The 21400-nt window shown below is 40.2% G+C and overlaps 1 protein-coding gene across 12 annotated transcripts in view; it reads right to left on the bottom strand.

The window, feature by feature from the left end:
* Positions 1–16110: 16110 nt before the first annotated feature.
* Positions 16111–21400, bottom strand: part of DTNA (dystrobrevin alpha) — a 394389-nt gene continuing 389099 nt past the window's right edge. For 7 of the 12 annotated variants that reach the window (XM_055368709.2, XM_055368711.2, XM_055368712.2 and 4 more), the window contains one exon: positions 16111–17210. In XM_055368709.2, coding sequence (XP_055224684.1) covers positions 17070–17210 — 141 coding nt within the window. In that variant the 3' untranslated portion in view covers positions 16111–17069. Of the gene's footprint in view, positions 19745–21400 lie in introns of all 12 variants that reach the window. The other 5 variants (XM_055368714.1, XM_055368718.1, XM_055368719.1 and 2 more) reach the window with 1 other exon arrangement.

The raw sequence follows: 21400 nt of genomic DNA, 5'->3' as shown, positions 1-21400 counted from the left end.
AAAGAATAAAAGACAGAAAAATGAAGAAGAAGAGGAAGAGAAGGAAGAAGAGAGGGTGTGTGGATTTTGACCTTGAGATGCTTATACATGTGTGGCAGAGAAACAAAACAAATGACATGAAATGATGCTGTAAATTGGGAAACTTTATACATTTAGTTGGCTCTGCTGATTGTTCTAATTACCAGTTGATATGGTTTGGCTGCATGCCCACCCAAATCTCATCTTGAGTTGTAGTTCCTATAATCCCCATGTGTCATGGGAGGGACCCGGTAGGAGGTAATTGAATCATGGGGGTGGTTTCCCTCATGCTATTCTCGTGATAATGAGTAAGTTCTCACAATATCTGGTGGCTTTATAAGGGGCTTCCCCCTTCACTCAGTTCTCATTCTTTTCTCTCCTTTTGCTATGTGAAGAAGGACATGTTTGCTTCTCCTGCCATGGCTGGAAGTTTCCTGAGGCCTCCCCAGCCATCCTGAACTGTGAGTCAATTAAACCTCTTTCCTTTATAAATTACCTAGTCTTGGGTATGTCTTTATTAGCAGTGTGAGAACTAACTGATACAGTTAACTGGTACTGAGAGTGGAGTGCTGCTATAAGGATACCTGAATGTGGAATGCAACTTTGGAACTTAGTAACAGTCAGAGGTTGGAACAGTTTGGAGGGCTCAGAAGTAGATGGGAAAATGTGGGAAAATTTGGAATTCGTAAAGTCTTGGAGGGTTCAGAAGACAGGAAGATGTGGGGTAGTTTGGAACTTCCTAGAGACTTGTTGAATAGCTTTGACCAAAATGCTGATAGTGATATGGGAAATGAAGTCCATACTGAGGTGGTCTCAGATGGAGATGGGAAACTTGTTGGCAACTGGAATAAAGGTCACTCTTGCCATGCAAAGAGACTGATGGCATTTTGCCCCTGTCCCAGAAATCTGTGGAACTCTGAACTTGAGAGAGGTGATTTAGGGTATCTGGCAAAAGACATTTGTAAGTGGCAAAGCATTCAAGAGGAAGAATAGCATAAACGTTTGGAAATTTGCAGCCTGACTATTGTGATAGAAAAGAAAACCCCATTTTCTGGGGAGAAATTCAAGCAAGCTGCAGATATTTGCAAAGGCAGCAAGAAGCCTAATGTTAATCACCAAGACAATAGGGGAAATGTCTCCAGGGCATGTCAGACACCTTCACAGCAGCCTCTCCCATCACAGGCCTGGAGGCCTAGGAAGGAAAAATGGTTTCCTAGGCCAGGTCCAGGGCCTCCCTGCGGTGTGCAGCTTTGGGACTTGGTGCCTTGCATCTCAGCTACTGTAGCTGTGGCTAAAAGGGGCCAATGTATGTCTCAGGCAAGAGGGTGCAAGCTCCAGGCCTTGGCAGCTTCCACGTGGTGTTGAGCCTGTGGGCACACGTAAGTCAAGAATTGAGATTTGGGAGCCTCTGCCTAGATTTCAGAGGATGTATGGAAATGCCTGGATGTCCAGGCAGAAGTTTGCTGCAGAAGAACCTCTGCTAAGGCAGTGCTGAGGTGAAATGCAGGGTTGGAGCCCCCACACAGAGTCTCCACTGGGGCACTGCCTAGTGGAGCTGTGAGAAGAGGGCCACTGTCCTCCAGACCCCAGAATGGTAGATCCACTGACAGCTTGCACCATGCACCTGGAAAAGCTGCAGACACTCTATGCTAGCTGGGATGGGACTGTACCCTGCAAAGCCACAGGGGTGGAGCTGCCCAGGGCTGTGGGAGCCCACCTGTTGCATCACTGTGACCTGTATGTGAGATATGGAGTCAAAGGAGACCATTTTGGAATTTTAAGTTTTAATGACAGCCCTATTCGATTTTGGACTGGCATGGGGCTTATAGCCCCTTTGTTTTGTCCAATTTCTCCCATTTGGAATGGGCATATTTACCCAATGCCTGTACCCCCATTGTATCTAGGAAGTAACTAACTTGCTTTTGATTTTACAGGCTCATAGGCAGAAGGGACTTGCCTTGTCTCAGATGAGACTTTGGACTTGGACTTTTGAGACCATACTGGAATGAGTTAAGACTTTGGGGGACTATTGGAAGGACATGATTATTTTTTGAATTGTGAGGACATGAGATTTGGGAGGGGCCAGGGGCAGAATGATGTGGTTTGGCCATGTCCCCCCCCAAATCTCATCTTGAATTATAGTTTCCATAATCCCCACATGTCATGGGAAGGATCTGGTAGGAGGTAATTGAATCATGGGGGTGGTTCCCCCATGCTATTCTTGTGATAGTGAGTTCTCAGGAGATCTGATGGTTTTATAAGGGGCTTCCCCTGCACTTGGTTTTTCATTCTTCTGTCGCCTGCTGCCATGTGAAGAAAGAAGTGTTTGCTTCCCCTTCCATCATGGTTGGACGTTTCCTGAGGCCTCTCCAGTCATGCTGAGCTGTGAGTCAATTAAACCTCTTGCTTTTATAAATTACCCAGTCTCAGATATGTCTTTATTAGCAGCATGAGAATAGATTAATATACCAGTCAAGTGTTTGCCTCAAAAAAACCCTAAAAATTATGGTACTTCCTGGAAGGACATTTATTTTGTTGTTATGAAGAAAAAAAAAAGAGGCAAGATAGTTCAGAAAATAAGAGTGGTAATCTGGTATGTTTTACAAAAGGATCTAATATACCCAAATTTTCTATCATATGGAATAGCAATTTAACCTCATAAAAACTCATCTCCTTTTTATTTAATTCAAATAGCTAAAATTTAAAAATGCCAGTTTGTTTAAAAGCATTTCACATTTAACTCTTACAACTTTTGAGACAGACATGTTACTTTTACACTTTAATACTTTGGTTGTAAAAATAATTCATGTTTACTTTAGAATATGCAGAAAATATAGATGGAGGAAAGAATATTTTAAAAATTTATCCAAAATCCTTTACCCAGGAACAATCACTGTTAATACCAAAAAATATTTTCCACCATTTTTTTCTATTTATAAATCAAAATTATATTCACGTGGCATAAAAAGTTTCATCCTCCCCAAATTTCCTTTCTCAGAAACAACTAATTCCACCTCTTTTTAAAGCTTTTTCTTTTTGTATTTACCTCATCTTTAAATAACATATTTGTGTTTCTTCTTGTTTTATAGATTTCAGGCATTGTCTGTGGACTTCCCATTATGGAAAATGGCAGAGAAGTTAGCTCTGCCCCTCTACCATGTATATGTATATATCTCATCTCCCATCTTCTCCATAGAGATTTTGGTTGATTAACATGCTGTGCTTACATTATTATATTACATATGCTATTTGGAGATGAGATTCAAAGCTGAGATATATGGCTTACTATGATTAGTCTTTTTTCTTTCTTTCTTTCTTTCTTTCTTTCTTTCTTTCTTTCTTTCTTTCTTTCTTTCTTTCTTTCTTTCTTTCTTTCTTTTTTTTTTTGAGACAGAGTTTCGCTCTTGTTACCCAGGCTGGATTGCAATGGCGATCTTGGCTCACTTTAACCTCCGCCTCCCAGGTTCAAGCGATTCTCCTGCCTCAGCCTCCCAAGTAGCTGGGATTACAGTTGCCTGACACTATGCCTGGCTAATTTTTTGTATTTTTAGTAGAGACAGGGTTTCACCATGTTGCCCAGGCTAGTCTGGAACTCCTAGCCTCAGGTGATCCACCCACCTCGGCCTCCTAAAGTGTTGGGATTACACACATGAACCACTGTGCTGGGCCTTATTAGTTTTCTTGAACAATTTGGGGATGAATAATTACCTAGCTTTTCCTTTTTAGTTATTTGCTAGATGTAAATAAGGGTTAATGCAGGTTTTTCTCAGCATGGCCATCATACAATTTTGGGAATCCGCTAAGAAATGCAATTGCAAATTTTCAAAAAGTGAAAGGAACTTGGATCCCTAAATCAATACTTGGAGGAGACCTGCCTACTAATCAGGAACTCCCATTTTGGGGTTTAAGTCATTGTTCTATGTAGGTTTAATTTTGTAACAGCTGGGATTATTGTATTTAATTTCTGCACCATAGACCACTTTTCTTCTAGGATTTTTTTTTCTTTTTTTCTTTCTCTTTGTTTTGGTCTCTAACATTTATGTTAAAGGATCTACTCAAATATCTGGTTATACTTGATTGTCTGCTCCTGTTTAAAAGTGGGGGTCTAAATAGCTGATCTGTAGTCTCAGCATGTGAGTGGAGCTGATTGAACATGAGCTTTACTTTAGGGTGCTCTGCTTGGGCCCACGTCAGTATGTTTAAGGCTTTTCTTTTGGATTGGTCAGATGCCCCAAAGAAGGCTCTTTCATCTCTGATCTGAAGGTAAAGGCCTGACTGCCAGTGTTCTGTGTGTTGAGTGGAGAAATTTGGCTGGAGGGTCTCAGAATTTACGAAGTACAGGATTACAAAATCCCCGTGTGTCTGTATGATACTCATCCTTCAGTTAGGCCTGGTATCCTCTAGAGTAGACCAGACCCCGTCTATCTTGCCCTCTCTGTAGTATGAACCTCTTGTTTTCACCAGAGTGGGAGGACAGTCACCCAGTGGGGTGAAGAAGAGAAGAGGATCTAGGATCTGTTTCCTCAGAAGCTTTCAACAAATCCAGTTGTCTGTCCCATTTTCAGAGGTACCTGGTGCCAGTTCCTGAGACTTGAGGATTCTGGTTGGTTCTCAGCACAGGAGTCAGCCTGCTCTGATTTGCTAGGTCAGTGACCATGCGCTCATTTGCTTTCCAGTCACCAAAATGTTATTTCCTCTTCCATTTCCTCCAAATGTGTTCCTTTTAAAGATATTACCCAGAAGCTTGCTCCTACTCTTTTTTCTGTGCATATTTCTACATAGTTGTATGTTTCATGTAAATTTTTTGAATGCTACTTTAATGATTGTTCATAGCAGATACAAGTGTTTGATCCTGTTATTAAAAGTTCTTCAGTCATTTATAGAGCAGCTTTATCAAGATTTAATTCACACATCATACAATTCATCTACTTAAAGTTTACAAATTAGTGATTTTTTTGCATATTCACAGTTGTGCAACCATTAACATAATCAATTTAAAAATATTTCCATCCTCCCCCCAAAAAGAAATCCCATATTCACTAGCAGTCATTCTCCCTTTCTCCATAACACTAAGCAGACACTAATCTACTTGCCTTTATGGATATGAATATGTGTGTTCTGGACACTTCATGTAAATGGAATGACACAATATGTGGTCTGTTTTGACTGATTTATTTTACCTAGCATAGTCTTTTAAAGGCTTATCCATGTTGTTTCATGTATCAGTATTTCATTACTTTTTTTTTTTTTAGCGGAGTCTCACTCTGTCACCCAGGCTGGAGTGCAGTGGCGTGATCTCGGTTCACTGCAATTTCCGCCTCCTGGGTTCAAGTGATTCTCCTGTCTCATCTTCTTGAGTAGCTGGGATTACAGATGCGTGCCACCACACTCAGCTAATTTTTTGTATTTTTAGTAGAGACGAGGTTTTGCAATGTTTGGCCAGGCTGGTCTCAAACTCCTGACCTCAAATGATCTGCCTGCCTTTGCCTCCCAAAGTGCTGGGATTACAGGTATGAGCTACCGCACCCTGCCCATTTCATTCCTTTTTATTGTCAAATAATTATTACATTGTATGTTTATACCAAATTCTGTTTATCCATTCATCAGTTGATGGACATTTGAATTGTTTTCACATTTTTGTTATTATGAATAAATGCTGGTATAAATATTTATGTACACATTTCTGTGTGGACACATTTTCATTTTCATAGGAGTAGAATTGCTGGGTCATATGGTAACTCTATGCTTAACATTTTTCGAAATCATCAGACTATTTTCCAAAGTAGTTCCATCATTATACATTCTCACCAGTTCACAGTCATTTTAATGTCTATGCATACATATTTATTTGCGCAAAATATTGCATTGTTTAGATATACCATAATTCAGTTAACTATTTTCTGTTGTCAGATTTTTAAGTATTTATATTTGTGTCTAACAAGTTTAATTTCTTTGAAAGTCCATGATGTGGTGCTATTGAGTTGCAGAGTATGAATGTTTTGGAATCTCTCTTCTACCTCCCTTCATTGCCCAGCTCCTCTGCCTGACTACCCAACCATACACAATCTTTTCACAAGTACATATTCTTGGTAGCAGATAGTCTGCTTTCCTTAGCATTGACTGACTTTATTAAAAGTCTTTGCTCATTTAGTAGGTTTTTAAAGAGGTATAGCAGTGTTTTAAAATCCAGTCATTTTATTCCTAAATAGGCTGGATATATTTTTTCATATTTATCTTGGAGGTAATTTACTTTTGTGTGAATTTTCTGAAAACAAAAAAACTATCACCTTCATTTTATAAATGAGGGTCATAAACTTCAGAAAGGAAAAAGGGAAAGGAAATGACAGTCGTTGAGCTTCCATCATGTTCTGGAACCTTGCTAGGTGCTTTGCATGTACCTTTTCACTTATCTCTCAAAGCAACCAGTAAGTAAGATTAAACAAACACACATTGCCATAAAGTGGCAGAGCCTTTTTTAAACTTTATTTTTATGCATCAAACAGCAGGGGAGAGTTTTACAACTTAGCCTTTCTTTTTTTTTTCTTTTTCTTTAAATTTTTTATTTTTTTATTATTATTATACTTTAAGTTTTAGGGTACATGTGCACAATGTGCAGGTTAGTTACATATGTATACATGTGCCATGCTGGTGTGCAGCACCCATTAACTCATCATTTAGCATTAGGTATATCTCCTAATGCTATCCCTCCGCCCTCCCCCCACCCCACAACAGTCCCCAGAGTGTGATGTTCCCCTTCCTGTGTCCATGTGTTCTCATTATTCAATTCCCATCTATGAGTGAGAACATGTGGTATTTGGTTTTTTGTCCTTGTGATAATTTACTGAGAATGATGATTTCCAATTTCATCCATGTCCCTACAAAGAACATGAATTCATCATTTTTTATGGCTGCATAGTATTCCGTGGTGTATACGTGCCACATTTTCTTAATCCAGTCTATCGTTGTTGGACATTGGGGTTGGTTCCAAGTCTTTGCTATTGTGAATAGTGCCACAATAAACATACGTGTGCATGTGTCTTTATAGCAGCATGATTTATAGTCCTTTAGGTATATTCCCAGTAATGGGATGGCTGGGTCAAATGGTATTTCTAGTTCTAGATCCCTGAGGAATCACCACACTGACTCCCACAATGGTTGAACTAGTTTACAGTCCCACCAACAGTGTAAAAGTGTTCCTATTTCTCCACATCCTCTCCAGCACCTGTTGTTTCCTGACTTTTTAATGATTGCCATTCTAACTGGTGTGAGGTGGTATCTCATTGTGGTTTTGATTTGCATTTCTCTGATGGCCAGTGATGGTGAGCATTTTTTCATGTGTCTTTTGGCTGCATAAATGTCTTCTTTTAAGAAGTGTCTGTTCATACCCTTTGCCCACTTTTTGATGGGGTTGTTTTTTTCTTGTAAATTTGTTTGAGTTCATTGTAGATTCTGGATATTAGCCCTTTGTCAGATGAGTAGGTTGTGAAAATTTTCTCCCATTTTGTAGGGTGTCTGTTCACTCTGATGGTAGTTTCTTTTGCTGTGCAGAAGCTCTTTAGTTTAATTAGATCCCATTTGTCAATTTTGGCTTTTGTTGCCATTGCTTTTGGTGTTTTAGACATGAAGTCCTTGCCCATGCCTATGTCCTGAATGGTAATGCCTAGGTTTTCTTCTAGGGTTTTTATGGTTTTAGGTCTAACATTTAAGTCTTTAATCCATCTTGAATTAACTTTTGTATAAGATGTAAGGAAGGGATCCAGTTTCAGCTTTCTACATATGGCTAGCCAGTTTTCCCAGCACCATTTATTAAATAGGGTATCCTTTCCCCATTGCTTGCTTTTCTCAGGTTTGTCAAAGATCAGATAGTTGTAGATATGCGGCGTTATTTCTGAGGGCTCTGTTCTGTTCCATTGATGTATATCTCTGTTTTGGTACCAGTACCATGCTGTTTTGGTTACTGTAGCCTTGTAGTATAGTTTGAAGTCAGGTAGCACGATTCCTCCAGCTTTGTTCTTTTGGCTTAGGATTGACTTGGTGATGTGGGCTCTTTTTTGGTTCCATATGAACTTTAAAGTAGTTTTTTCCAATTCTGTGAAGAAAGTCATTGGTAGCTTGATGGGGATGGCATTGAATCTATAAATTACTTGGGCAGTGTGGCCATTTTCACGATATTGATTCTTCCTACCCATGAGCATGGAATGTTCTTCCATTTGTTTGTATCCTCTTTTATTTCATTGAGCAGTGGTTTGTAGTTCTCCTTGAAGAGGTCCTTCACGTCCCTTGTAAGTTAGATTCCTAGGTATTTTATTCTCTTTGAAGCAATTGTGAATGGGAGTTCACTCATGATTTGGCTCTCTGTTTGTCTGTTATTAGTGTATAAGAATGCTTGTGATTTTTGTACATTGATTTTGTATCCTGAGACTTTGCTGAAGTTGCTTATCAGCTTAAGGAGATTTTGGGCTGAGACAATGGGGTTTTCTAGATATACAATCATGTCATCTGCAAACAGGGACAATTTGACTTCCTCTTTTCCTAATTGAATACCCTTTATTTCCTTCTCCTGCCTAATTGCCCTGGCCAGAACTTCCAACACTATGTTGAATAGGAGTGGTGAGAGAGGGCATCCCTGTCTTGTGCCAGTTTTTAAAGGGAATGCTTCCAGTTTTTGCCCATTGAGTATGATATTGGCTGTGGGTCTGTCATAGATAGCTCTTATTATTTTGAGATACATTCCATCAGTACCTAATTTATTGAGAGTTTTTAGCATGAAGCGTTGTTGAATTTTGTCAAAGGGCTTTTCTGCATCTATTGAGATAATCATGTGGTTTTTGTCTTTGGTTCTGTTTATATGCTGGATTACATTTATTGATTTGCGTATATTGAACCAGCCTTGCATCCCAGCGATGAAGCCAACTTGATCATGGTGGATAAGCTTTTTGATGTGCTGCTGGATTCGGTTTGCCAGTATTTTATTGAGGATTTTTACATCAATGTTCATCAAGGATATTGGTCTAAAATTCTCTTTTTTGGTTGTGTCTCTGCCTGGCTTTGGTATCAGGGTGATGCTGGCCTCATAAAATGAGTTAGGGAGGATTCCCTCTTTTTCTATTGATTGGAATAGTTTCAGAAGAAATGGTACCAGTTCCTCCTTGTATCTCTGGTAGAATTCGGCTGTGAATCCATCTGGTCCTGGACTCTTTTTGGTTGGTAAACTATTGATTATTGCCACAATTTCAGATCCTGTTATTGGTCTATTCAGAGATTCAACTTCTTCCTGGTTTAGTCTTGGGAGGGTGTATGTGTTGAGAAATTTATCCATTTCTTCTAGATTTTCTAGTTTATTTGTGTAGAGGTGTTTGTAGTATTCTCTGATGGTAGTTTGTATTTCTGTGGGATTGGTGGCGATATCCCCTTTATCGTTTTTTATTGCGTCTATTTGATTCTTCTTTTTTTCTTTATTAGTCTTGCTAGCGGTCTATCAATTCTGTTGATCCTTTCAAAAAACCAGCTCCTGGATTCATTAATTTTTTGAAGGGTTTTTTGGTGTCTCTATTTCCTTCAGTTCTGCTCTGATTTTAGTTATTTCTTGCCTTCTGCTAGCTTTTGAATGTGTTTGCTCTTGCTTTTCTAGTTCTTTTAATTGTGATGTTAGGGTGTCAATTTTGGATCTTTCCTGCTTTCTCTTGTGGGCATTTAGTGCTGTAAATTTCCCTCTACACACTGCTTTGAATGCGTCCCAGAGATTCTGGTATGTTGTGTCTTTGTTCTCGTTGGTTTCAAAGAACATCTTTATTTCTGCCTTCATTTCGTTATGTACCCAGTGGTCATTCAGGAGCAGGTTGTTCAGTTTCCATGTAGTTGAGTGGTTTTGAGTGAGTTTCTTAATCCTGAGTTCTAGTTTGATTGCTCTGTGGTCTGAGAGACAGTTTGTTATAATTTCTGATCTTTTACGTTTGCTGAGGAGAGCTTTACTTCCAACTATGTGGTCAGTTTTGGAATAGGTGTGGTGTGGTGCTGAAAAAAATGTATATTGTGTTGATTTGGGGTGGAGAGTTCTGTAGATGTCTATTAGGCCCGCTTGGTGCCGAGCTGAGTTCAATTCCTGGGTAACCTTGTTAACGTTCTGTCTCATTGATCTGTCTAATGTTGACAGTGGGGTGTTAAAGTCTCCCATTATTATTGTGTGGGAGTCTAAGTCTCTTTGTAGGTCACTCAGGACTTGCTTTATGAATCTGGGTGCTCCTGTATTGAGTGCATATGTATTTAGGATAGTAAGCTCTTCTTGTTGAATTGATCCCTTTACCATTATGTAATGGCCTTCTTTGTCTCTTTTGATCTTTGTTGGTTTAAAGTCTGTTTTATCAGAGACTAGGATTGCAACCCCTGCCTTTTTTTGTTTTCCATTTGCTTGGTAGAGCTTCCTCCATGCTTTTATTTTGAGCCTATGTGTGTCTCTGCACGTGAGATGTGTTTCCTGAATACAGCATGCTGATGGGTCTTGACTCTTTATCCAATTTGCCAGTCTGTGTCTTTTAATTGGAGAATTTAGTCCATTTACATTTAAAGTTAATATTGTTATGTGTGAATTTGATCCTGTCATTATGATGTTAGCTGGTTATTTTGCTCGTTAGTTCATGCAGCTTCTTCCTAGTCTCGATGGTCTTTACATTTTGGCATGATTTTGCAGTGGCTGGTACTGGTTGTTCCTTTCCATGTTTAGTGCTTCCTTCAGGAGCTCTTTTAGGGCAGGCCTGGTGGTGACAAAAATCTCTCAGCATTTGCTTGTCTGTAAAGTATTTTATTTCTCCTTCACTTATGAAGCTTAATTTGGCTGGATATGAAATTCTGGGTTGAAAATTCTTTTCTTTAAGAATGCTGAATATTGGCCCCCACTCTCTTCTGGCTTGTAGAGTTTCTGCTGAGAGATCCGCTGTTAGTCTGATGGGCTTCCCTTTGTGGGTAACCGTCTGGTTACCTTTCTCTCTGGCTGCCCTTAACATTTTTTCCTTCATTTCGACTTTGGTGAATCTGACAATTATGTGTCTTGGAGTTGCTCTTCTCGAGGAGTATCTTTGTGGCGTTCTCGGTATTTCCTGAATCTGAATGTTGGCCTGCCTTGCTAGATTGGGGAAGTTCTCCTGGATAATATCCTGCAGACTGTTTTCCAACTTGGTTCCATTCTCCCCGTCACTTTCAGGTACACCAATCAGACATAGATTTGGTCTTTTCACATAGTCCCATATTTCTTGGAGGCTTTGTTCATTTCTTTTTATTCTTTTTTCTCTAAACTTCCCTTCTCGTTTCATTTCATTCATGTAATCTTCCATCACTGATACCCTTTCTTCCAGTTGATCCCATTGGCTCCTGAGGCTTCTGCATTCTTCATGTAGTTCTCGAGCCTTGGCTTTCAGCTCCATCAGCTCCTTTAAGCACTTCTCTGTATTGGTTATTCTAGTTATACCTTCGTCTAAATTTTTTTCAAAGTTTTCAACTTCTTTGCCTTTGGTTTGAATTTCCTCCTGTAGCTCAGAGTAGTTTGATCGTCTGAAGCCTTCTTCTCTCAACTTGTCAAAGTCATTCTCCGTCCAGCTTTGTTCCGTTGCTGGTGAGGAGCTGCATTCCTTTGGAGGAGGAGAGGTGCTCTGCTTTTTAGAGTTTCCAGTTTTTCTGCTCTGTTTTTTCCCCATCTTTGTGGTTTTATCTACTTTTGGTCTTTGATGATGGTGATGTACAGATGTGTTTTTGGTGTGGATGTCCTTTCTGTTTGTTGGTTTTCCTTCTAACAGACAGGACCCTCAGATGCAGGTCTGTTGGAGTTTTCTAGAGGTCCACTCCAGACCCTGTTTGCCTGGGTATCAGCAGCAGTGTCTGCAGAACCGTGGATTTTCGTGAACTGCGAATGCTGCTGTCTGATCCTTCCTCTGGAAGTTTTGTCTCAGAGGAATACCTGGCCATGTGAGGTGTCAGTCTGCCCCTACTGGGGGGGTGCCTCCCAGTTAGGCTACTCAGGGGTCACAGGTCAGGGACCCACTTGAGGAGGCAGTCTGCCCGTTCTCAGATCTCCAGCTGCGTGCTGGGAGAACCACTGCTCTCTTCAAAGCTGTCAGACAGGGACATTTAAGTCTGCAGAGGTTACTGCTGTCTTTTTGTTGTCTGTGCCCTGCCCCAGAGGTGGAGCCTACAGAGGCAGGCAGGCCTCCTTGAGCTGTGGTGGGCTCCACCCAGTTCAAGCTTCCTGGCTGCTTTGTTTACCTAAGTGAGCCTGGGCAATGGTGGGCGCCCCTCCCCCAGCCTCGCTGCCACCTTGCAGTTTGATCTCAAACTGCTGTGCTAGCAATCAGCAAGACCCCGTGGGTGTAGGACCCTCTGAGCCATGTGCGGGATATAATCTCCTGGTGCGCCATTTCCTAAGCCCGTCGGAAAAGCGCAGTATTCGGGTGGGAGTGACCTGATTTTCCAGCTGCCGTCTGTCACCCCTTTCCTTGACCAGGAGAGGAAACTCCCTGACCCCTTGCACTTCCTGAGTGAGGCAATGCCTTGCCCTTCTTCGGCTCACGCACGGTGAGCTGCACCCACTGTCCTGTGCCCATTGTCTGGCACTCCCTAGTGAGATGAACCCGGTACCTCAGATGGAAATGCAGAAATCACCCATCTTCTGCGTCGCTCACGCTGGGAGCTGTAGACCAGAGCTGTTCCTATTTGGCCATCTTGGCTCCTCCCTCGATCAAGACTGGGTTTAATTCCTAACTTTCTTGCTTACTTAGCCTTTCTTCCTCTGAAAATAATGGAGGCAGATGAAATTACAGAAGTCATAAAAGAAAGGCTCCTCTTCCAAAAATAATGATTACATATATCCTTTTCACGAAAAAGCTATTTAGAGAGTCAATAGGGAAATATTTTCTATATTGACTTGGTTGTTATAAGCCTATCAACAATATGTAGATTGTCAGCACTGTCTTTGTGGATTGATCTCACCAAGTGGAAACTAGGAAAAGGAGCTAGCTTTTGAGGGTGTGTGGAGATGGAAATCAGAATCGGCTCATTTCATTCATTTCGTCTTCCATCACTGATACCCTTTCTTCCAGTTGATCGCATCGGCTCCTGAGGCTTCTGCATTCTTCACGTAGTTCTCGAGCCTTGACTTTCAGCTCCATCAGCTCTTTTAAGGACTTCTCTGCATTGGTTATTCTAGGTATCCATTCATCTAATCAACTCTGTGGATTTATTATAGTACTCAACTCCCTTGAGGCTTTTAGAGGAAAAGCAAACATGACTTTTCACTCAGGGTTCATGAAGATTTCATTAAGAACATAGGAGTTCTTCAAGCTTGAAAATAGCAAAGAGATTCTTTGAACATGATTAAATCAATTCAATTCAATACTCTTGTGACAGCTGCTGCATCAACACAGTTGATCACCACCACAGCTCCTGATTTTATTCCTACATTTCTGACCATTCCTTTTCAGTCTCTTTTATTATCTCCATAGTGATGATGTCAAGATTTGTAGCACCAGTTCAGACTTTGCTTCTGAATTTCAAGCCTAGATTTCCAATACTCCTCCCTCTTTTCACTTGGATGTTTAATAGGCATCTCGAACGTATTAAGTCCAGAAATTAGCTCCTGAAATTCTACCCACCCAAATTCTGCTCTTTCTCAGTAGTTTAACTTAATTCTCCCAGTTATTTGGGTTCTCAAATTATTTTATCATCCTTATTTCTTCTCTTTCTCTCACACACATCCAATCTACCCACAAAATCTGTTGGTTCTACCCTCAAAACATATTTAGAATATAACCACTTTTACTCTACCCTTAGTCTAAACTATCATTATTTCTTTTTGTTTGGATTATTGCAGTGATGTCCTAACCAATCTCCCTGAAAAATTGTCTGTGAAATTTATTTCTATACATCCAACAAGCACAATGAACTCTAGGTAGAATAAATTCAGTGAGGTCCACATCAAGAACATTGTAATCAAACTGTTGAACGTCAAAGACAGAGAATCTTGAAAGCAACAAGAAAGAATCAACTATCATGTACAAGAGAACCTTAGTAAGATGAACAGTTGCCTATTTATCAGGAACTATGGAAGCCAGAAAACAGTGGGCATATTTAAAGTGCTGAAAGAAAAGAACCTATCAACCAAGAATTCTTTATCTGGCAAAATTGTCCTTCAAAAGTGAGGAAGAAATTGAGATATTCCCAATAAACAAAAGCTGAGGGGCTCACTACAAGTAGACCTGCCCTGCAAGAAAGCTACAAGGTGTCCTCAAGTTGAAATGAAAGGACACTAAATGGTAACTTGAAGCTGTATGAAGAAATAAAGGTCTACAGTAAAGGTAACTACATGGGCAAATATAAAAGCAAGTATTATTGTGTAGCATAATGGAGAATATATGTGGTCTCTCTGGTCTTTGTACCTGGCTCCTGGTACAGAGCTTCAAAAGCCCTTGGAATTTCCTGAGTGACAAGAGTACATTTTTTATGCTAATGAAGTGACTCTTTGTAGGTTCCTAGATAGCTTCAGAATGGGGCTGATCACCAGAAAGATCAATCACATGATTAGATGATGGCAACTTCTGGGAAGGGTATCTTTATGTCCTATATACAGGAATCCTCAAAGTCCAGGTGAAGCTAATTCTGTTGGTCACAGGACCATATTTTGAGCAGCAAAGAAATAGCATAATAGCATTTGTTAAAACTGGTCAGACTGTATCACCTGAAGTGCTTATTAAAAATACCATCCAGATTACCTGATCCTACTCTACATCTGCCAAATCAGAATTAACTTCTCATGAGGCTTTTGTAATTCAATAAATTTGGGAAATGCTGAGGTAGGGCAGAGCTAAATGTGGCCCCTAAGAGATGAAGTGGTGAGTCACTGGGATAGAGCCCAAAGGGATGTGGACAGGAGCTGCTGGACATGACCTTGGCTCTCACCTTCAAAGGGAAGTGGACTGTGTGAGTTCCCTCTCACGATTATCTCAGGTCAGTATTTGCCTTTGTAATTGATGGAGAACTTCTTAATTTCTCTCTCTAGTGCGTCTAGAGTGTTGACAGCTGTTTCCATGGACTTCAAATCAACCCAAACCTGTGAACACAGACTTTCAGCACCAGAGTCAGATTTCCCAAAAATGCTATTCTTGAAGCGTAGAGCCAGACTCACAGATCCTGTAAAGAAAACAGATCTTTCAGCAAGTGAAACACCCAATCTTCCATTGCATGGGACTCACAGAGGTTCTGAGGGAGAGATGTGAATAGAAGGAGTGATTGTCACTGTGGACTCTATTTCTTCCATCTGTGCATGCAAGATTTATATCTGTATGTGTTTGTTTTAAAGTTTTATTGAGGTATAATTGATACACAATAATCTGTACCTATTTAATATATACAATTTGGTGAGTCTGGACATACTTAAATACCTGTGAAACCATCACCACAATCATGGTAATAGACATAGCCATCACCTCCAAAAGTTTCTTTGTGTCCCTTTGTGGTTTGTTTCTGAGATAAGAACACTTAACATGTGGACTCTTGACACTCTCCTTGGATCTCTTAATTTGATTGCTGTTGCTGTCACCACATTGACTTCCTAGCCCTGCTGATCCTCCTTTATCACTAGCTCTAGAAAAAAAAACAAACCAAACACCACTAATTCATTTATTCAGTAATTCAACAAAAAAACCACTGAGCACTTAATATTTGCAGAATACATGGCTAGATGCAGAGGATTCAAAGAATTGAGTGAAGTCACATAAAGTGTTAAGAACAGTGTGTGATACAAACATGAAATATGTTAGCTGTTAGAATTTCAAACTCACTTCCATATCAATTATAATAAGGATTTCCATAAACAGCAGAATAGTATTTCTATTAGATACTCACAGATGCTAATAAAACAGTAGAATGGTAAAAATCATGTATCCCCCAAGGCAAGAGAAGGTGAGCTATTTTGCCTTGGTGACTCAATATTCCATCAATGGGTCCTGCTTCAAACTTCAAGTACTTACCTGCCTTCCTTCTTTCAACAGACTGACTCCAGGTTGCTTTAGGAAAGATTCATTGAAACAAAGGAATAAAACACCCAAGATATAGTGTTTTTAAAAACATTTTTTAATGAAGAAATAATTCCACTCCAAAATATAGACACACAATTAAATAGTTTAATCACTTCAAAATATAACATGTCCCCAGGAGGTTCCAACACACACACACACACACACAAAACAATACTTAACAGCAATACAAAAATCCATACAATAGTATTTGTTTTTTTACAATACCAATGAATATTGTGAAATCTTTAGTGTCTCTGAATTGGTTATTTCAAATGGTGTCAAATTGCAGTAGTCATAATTAAAAATGTCTTACAGTTAATTCGCCTCAAGATGCAACACTTCTGATTTTTTTTTCTCTTTTTGGTTCAAAAGTAAAAACGCCCTTTCTTCTAAGGACAGTGGAGTTCTCACTTGTGGCTCCTTGTGTGGAATCAAACCAAGGGGAATGCAGCAACCAAAAGTTGCTGGATTTACAAGATCTATCTACAGTCAACAGCCAAGAACTAATAAGGGTGGACAAAGATGATCAAAATAAAAGCAGACATCAGTGCTAAATTATGATGCAACAGTTTGGCTCATGCATATAAGAAAATACATAGTATATCACAACAAAGGCCACACACTCTTAATGCAATTCAGTTCACATTACTACTTACAAATGAACCTTCCCTGCCTTATAGTAGATCATTCAAGAACCCATTTTTCACAATCTCCAGCACAACTCCCTCTGACCAATCAAACTTACCCCAACTTCCGTCCTGACCAACCACAACTGTTTCCTGAATCCCATGCAGTAGATTTCACCTTCCTCCCCTCCTCCATTAACATGGCGCTGTGGAGGAGGGTTGGCTGTGTTAGACCAGTGCTTATTAACAGGCTATCAGCTCTGATGGAGATGGATGTGCAACTCATTGTGGAACAAGAAAGAAACAACCCCCGCAAGATGTAGTTGTATCTAATGGACAGGACAAGTGAAACCTGCTGGGTTTGCACTTAGAACAGGCCCCAAAAGTAAATCTGGAGAGCCAAGGAAAGAAACCCACCAAAAAACACAAAACCCCAAAATAACACACGCCATTTTGTCTCGGTTACAGGACAGGGGTGCTTGAGTCTGGTCTCAGTGCTGACGTGGAGCTAAGAGAGAGAAAAGGTGGCTGGTTAGTCAGAAATTGGTCATTGGCGGCAGTTTCCAGAGTCCTTGCAATGGCTTTATATGACGATATCAACAACCATGTGATGGAGTTGGTTGGCAATGAAATAGCTATGACAACGGGGAAGGTTATCAGCAGAACAGTTCAAATCTTAGACGAACATTTTGATGTAGAAACACAAAGAAACAACATATGCCAGCTCGGTCCAGTCAGTGGTGGAGTGCCACGTGCAGGATTTAAGTTCTGAGTTCAAGAACTACCTGGCTATGATTTCGAGCTGACAGCATTATAGGTAGCTGGGATGTAGTGGTTTTCAATACTGAGTATGAGGCACCAGTGGCCACCTGCTCCATCTAGAGAGGTATGGGTTCACAGAGGATGGGCAGTGGAAAAGAGATGAACATTAAGACACCCCAACAAAACCCGCAATAAAAATCAATCTGTGCAAAGAAATCTGAGAACTGTGCAGTTGTGCCACTTTGGTGTCAGCCTGTGCTCAGAGACATTTGTCAGGTGAGTTCTCTGGAGAGATATATGATTAAGTATGTCAAGGAATAGGATGGGCTTCTCACTAATGCCAATTGAGCACTTTATCCCCAAGGCAAGTGATTTGGTTTCAAAGGGCAGCCAAGGAGATGATGTCTGACCAAACGCAGACATGTGAACATCGTACAGCCGCCCTCTGCAGAGGGGGCATGAAGATGTCAGGACTTGGCTGGGCACCCACCAACTACGAACTTGGTGTGTGGGTTCGGAGAAGGTTTTTGCCAGCCCCAGAAGCAAAAGTGAATCACAGAACCTTTCTTGCTTATTCTGAACAAGGCCTTTTCAGAGACTTTATTATACAACTTCATTCTAAAGCAGTAGTTCTCAACCTTTAGCGAGCATCAGAATCACCTAGAGGGTTGACTAAAACAGACTTCTGGACCCAATCCCCAGACCTTCTGATTCAGTAGGCCTGAGGTGGGGCTTACGAATTAGTATTTCGAAGACCTTCCTAAATGTTGCAGATGCTGCTTGTCCGGGGAACACACTTTGAGAACTATTGTTCTAAAATGTTCTCTCCTTTCTTTTAAAGGAGAGACAGGAATTCCAGAGAAACTGCTAATTTAAGCATAATGTATTGAATATGTCGCAGGCTTTTTTTAAAAAAATCAAATCTTGAAGCAAACGGAAGATTACTTTTTCTTTTTCCCCAGAATTCCCAAAGGAGGTCTTTAGGGCCCTCTAAAGAGGGTCCCTGGAAAAGACTATCCCAGTCTTTTATCCTCTTGTCTTTGATAGCTCTTTTGCACTTCAGCTTTTCACTGAGTGCAAAAATCCCAACTCAACTTAGAAGAGCCTGTCTCCTTTCACATGACCACAGAAGGCTACATGCAGAACACCAGGTGGCCAGCTAAGGCAATCAACATTCAGAAAAAAAGGAGAGCAAACGTTTGCAAGCGCACTTTAAGCCTGTACATTTAAAGCTGAAGGCCTCCAAACAACTTGATGGGGGAACTTGTGAACGAGCGGTGCTGTTAAAGACATGCTTCCTAAAGCCAAAACAAGAGGAACAAGACCATGGAAGAGCAGAGATAACTTTAGTCCGTTTGGGGATCTTATGGCACCTGTGGTTTATAAACAGCTTTAGTAACGAGTATTTCAAAACATAGTTCACAGTTTTTAAGATCTGTGCTGATTTTAAAAACTAGATTCTATATAATTTGAATGCTGCCTTTTTTGAATATGATATCTATTTGGAAAAAAAATATTTACACTAAATTCTATGGCTGATTAGTTAGAGTATCTTGAAAGAAAACAACCTCGAGTTGGAAAGAGGCCCCAAAGAATGGATTATTCCTGGTGTGTTTGGTTCAAGTCACTGCTCACAGAGACTTGGAGTCAACTACAGACCGTGCAGGCCAAGGACCCTTCTTGGCTTCCGGGCTCTGAGTTTGTACACTCAGGAACCAAATTCTTCAGGGTTATTGAATGATTGCAAGTGGTTGTTTTTTTCCAATTGCTGTGAAAAAAATGTACAGTGTATAATAAAGTGTTTTGCTAAAATCTCAAAGAATTCAGAAATCAAACGTCTAGCTATAAACAGTATTAATATTGTCATTGTAAACTGAACAGGTTCAATATCATGTGCAAAGGTTTAAAATGCTTGTTAATACTGCCATTGTGTATAACAGCAGCATGGGTTTTCAGCCTGTGTTTGTTTGCTTTTTAACCAGGGATGAACCATGTTACAGAGGATGTAGCTGATAAGTTAACTTTGAACAGAAGTCTTTTTTTTCCTTCTTGAAACACACACCTATGCACTACAAATCTGAGAACAAAAAGTTAGCTGCACTATAGTCATCAGGACACATCTTTAGGGGTGGGGGTCTGTCGGGAGCTGCTGGGTGTGGTGGCTCCTCTCTTCGGTGAGGCTGCTGCCAGGCTGCTGTCTTCCTCCTCTGTGTGGCCACAGGGCTCTCCATCATCACCAGTTTTCATGTTACTTTCATCATCTGTCTGACTATAGCTTGCCTGGGAATAAGGAATGTGTAATTTTTTTTAAAGATGCAAACTGTTTCTAAATTAGGGTTATGAAGCTTAGGCTCCCCCCTTTCCCCAATATAGAAGAAAGTGCGCGCGCGCACACACACACACACATGCACACACACACTCCTTTCCTACGACAATCAGGAATGAATGTCCTAGGACACTGTGCTATTGCACCTTCTGGAAGAGAGGACAGGAAGTCCTCCATGTGGATCTCTTTCTTAGTGGGTACCAGAGGCATCTGGAGGGGAAAAGCAACACAAACAGAAATATTTGTGCTGTCTTTTGGACAAAGAGATAAAACCAGTGACCCATCATTAGGATGCCACGTTGGTTTTTAAAAAATCTACTTTGGATGGTCCAATCCTCTAATTTCCATTTGGATGTGAGTGGCCAAGGAGAGTGGTGTACCATGTGGCCACAGAATGTAACAGGGACAAATTGAATACCTAAATGAGCTAAAATTGAGTCTTGGAGGACCCTAAGCTGAGTGCCATTATGTATACCGTTTCTTCAAAAGTGGCTAGTTGAAAACCAATAAACCAGGTTTTAAACTATTCACTTTTTTTAGTATTGTATGTTGAAAGTGTGTACTTATTTTCAAATAAGCCTAAAGCTCTTTTTGAGCAGAGGTTGCATCTTCTATGTCTCTGGCATCCACCTTCTGCCTCTTCCCCATGCAAGGCTCTCTGCCTTGGCAGATGGCTAACTAATGTCAAGCTGATGAATCTGGCTTCAGGACCCTTGGATAAGAGACACATATACTTTGGGATAATTTCTGGTCTTGCAGTACAGCCATAAAGTCTAAACAAAAATATTTTAATGAAATAAACTGGTCTAAAATGCACCTGCATTTCTTGGTTACATTAAGAAAAAGTACAATAGGATAGAACCAGCTGCAAAAATGAAAAGCCACTAGTTTTTACAACATTCTATCAGGTTTTAAATGAATTTGCCTATGTGGCTGATTGAATGACAGGCTGGTTCTTGTTCAGAGTTCTGTGGAATTCCAGCTAGGTAGGCTACAGGATGCAGTAAATGGCAAAGACTACAACGGTCTAATTCTTCACTGCCAAATTTTCAGCCAAAGATTTAAAAAATGGCCTAAGAACTTCTAGCGTACTGAAATTTTTGGCTTTTAGGTACCAAATTCCACTTTTTGTCTGGGTTTAACACAAGCACATTTTATTAGACTTTCAAAAATATTTTTCTAAGAACTAGCTACTGATGTTTAAATAATGAGCAGAACAACAATGATCAAATTGCTGAAGCTAAGAGAAAGAAAGTGCTATTAAAGGAAAAGGCCTGCCCCTTGGGACTAAATTTGTTATAACTGGAGTGAATATTTTCAGAAACAGCTCCTGGGAATTTTTTCACTCTAGTTGTAATGAGTCAGGAGAGCATGTGTGGTGGCACTCTCAAATCCAGGAGAGGCAGAATAGAGAGTGGTCAATGAGCTCCTTCCTCTCCGCTCATAAAATATATATGATCATAGCAATTACTCCATGATTTTCACTTGCTTAATTTTAACCTGAGGACTGAGACAGGATGTCAGTAGCATTTGCAGTAGCATGTATTCTTTACTAATTAGTATGTCACTTAACAGGTATTTATTCCTTTTTCAAATTATTAATAGCAACC

Source organism: Gorilla gorilla, chromosome 17 (genome assembly GCF_029281585.2).
Source record: "Gorilla gorilla gorilla isolate KB3781 chromosome 17, NHGRI_mGorGor1-v2.1_pri, whole genome shotgun sequence".
Taxonomy (NCBI): Eukaryota; Metazoa; Chordata; class Mammalia; order Primates; family Hominidae; genus Gorilla; species Gorilla gorilla.
This window is presented reverse-complemented; position numbering and strand designations above follow the sequence as displayed.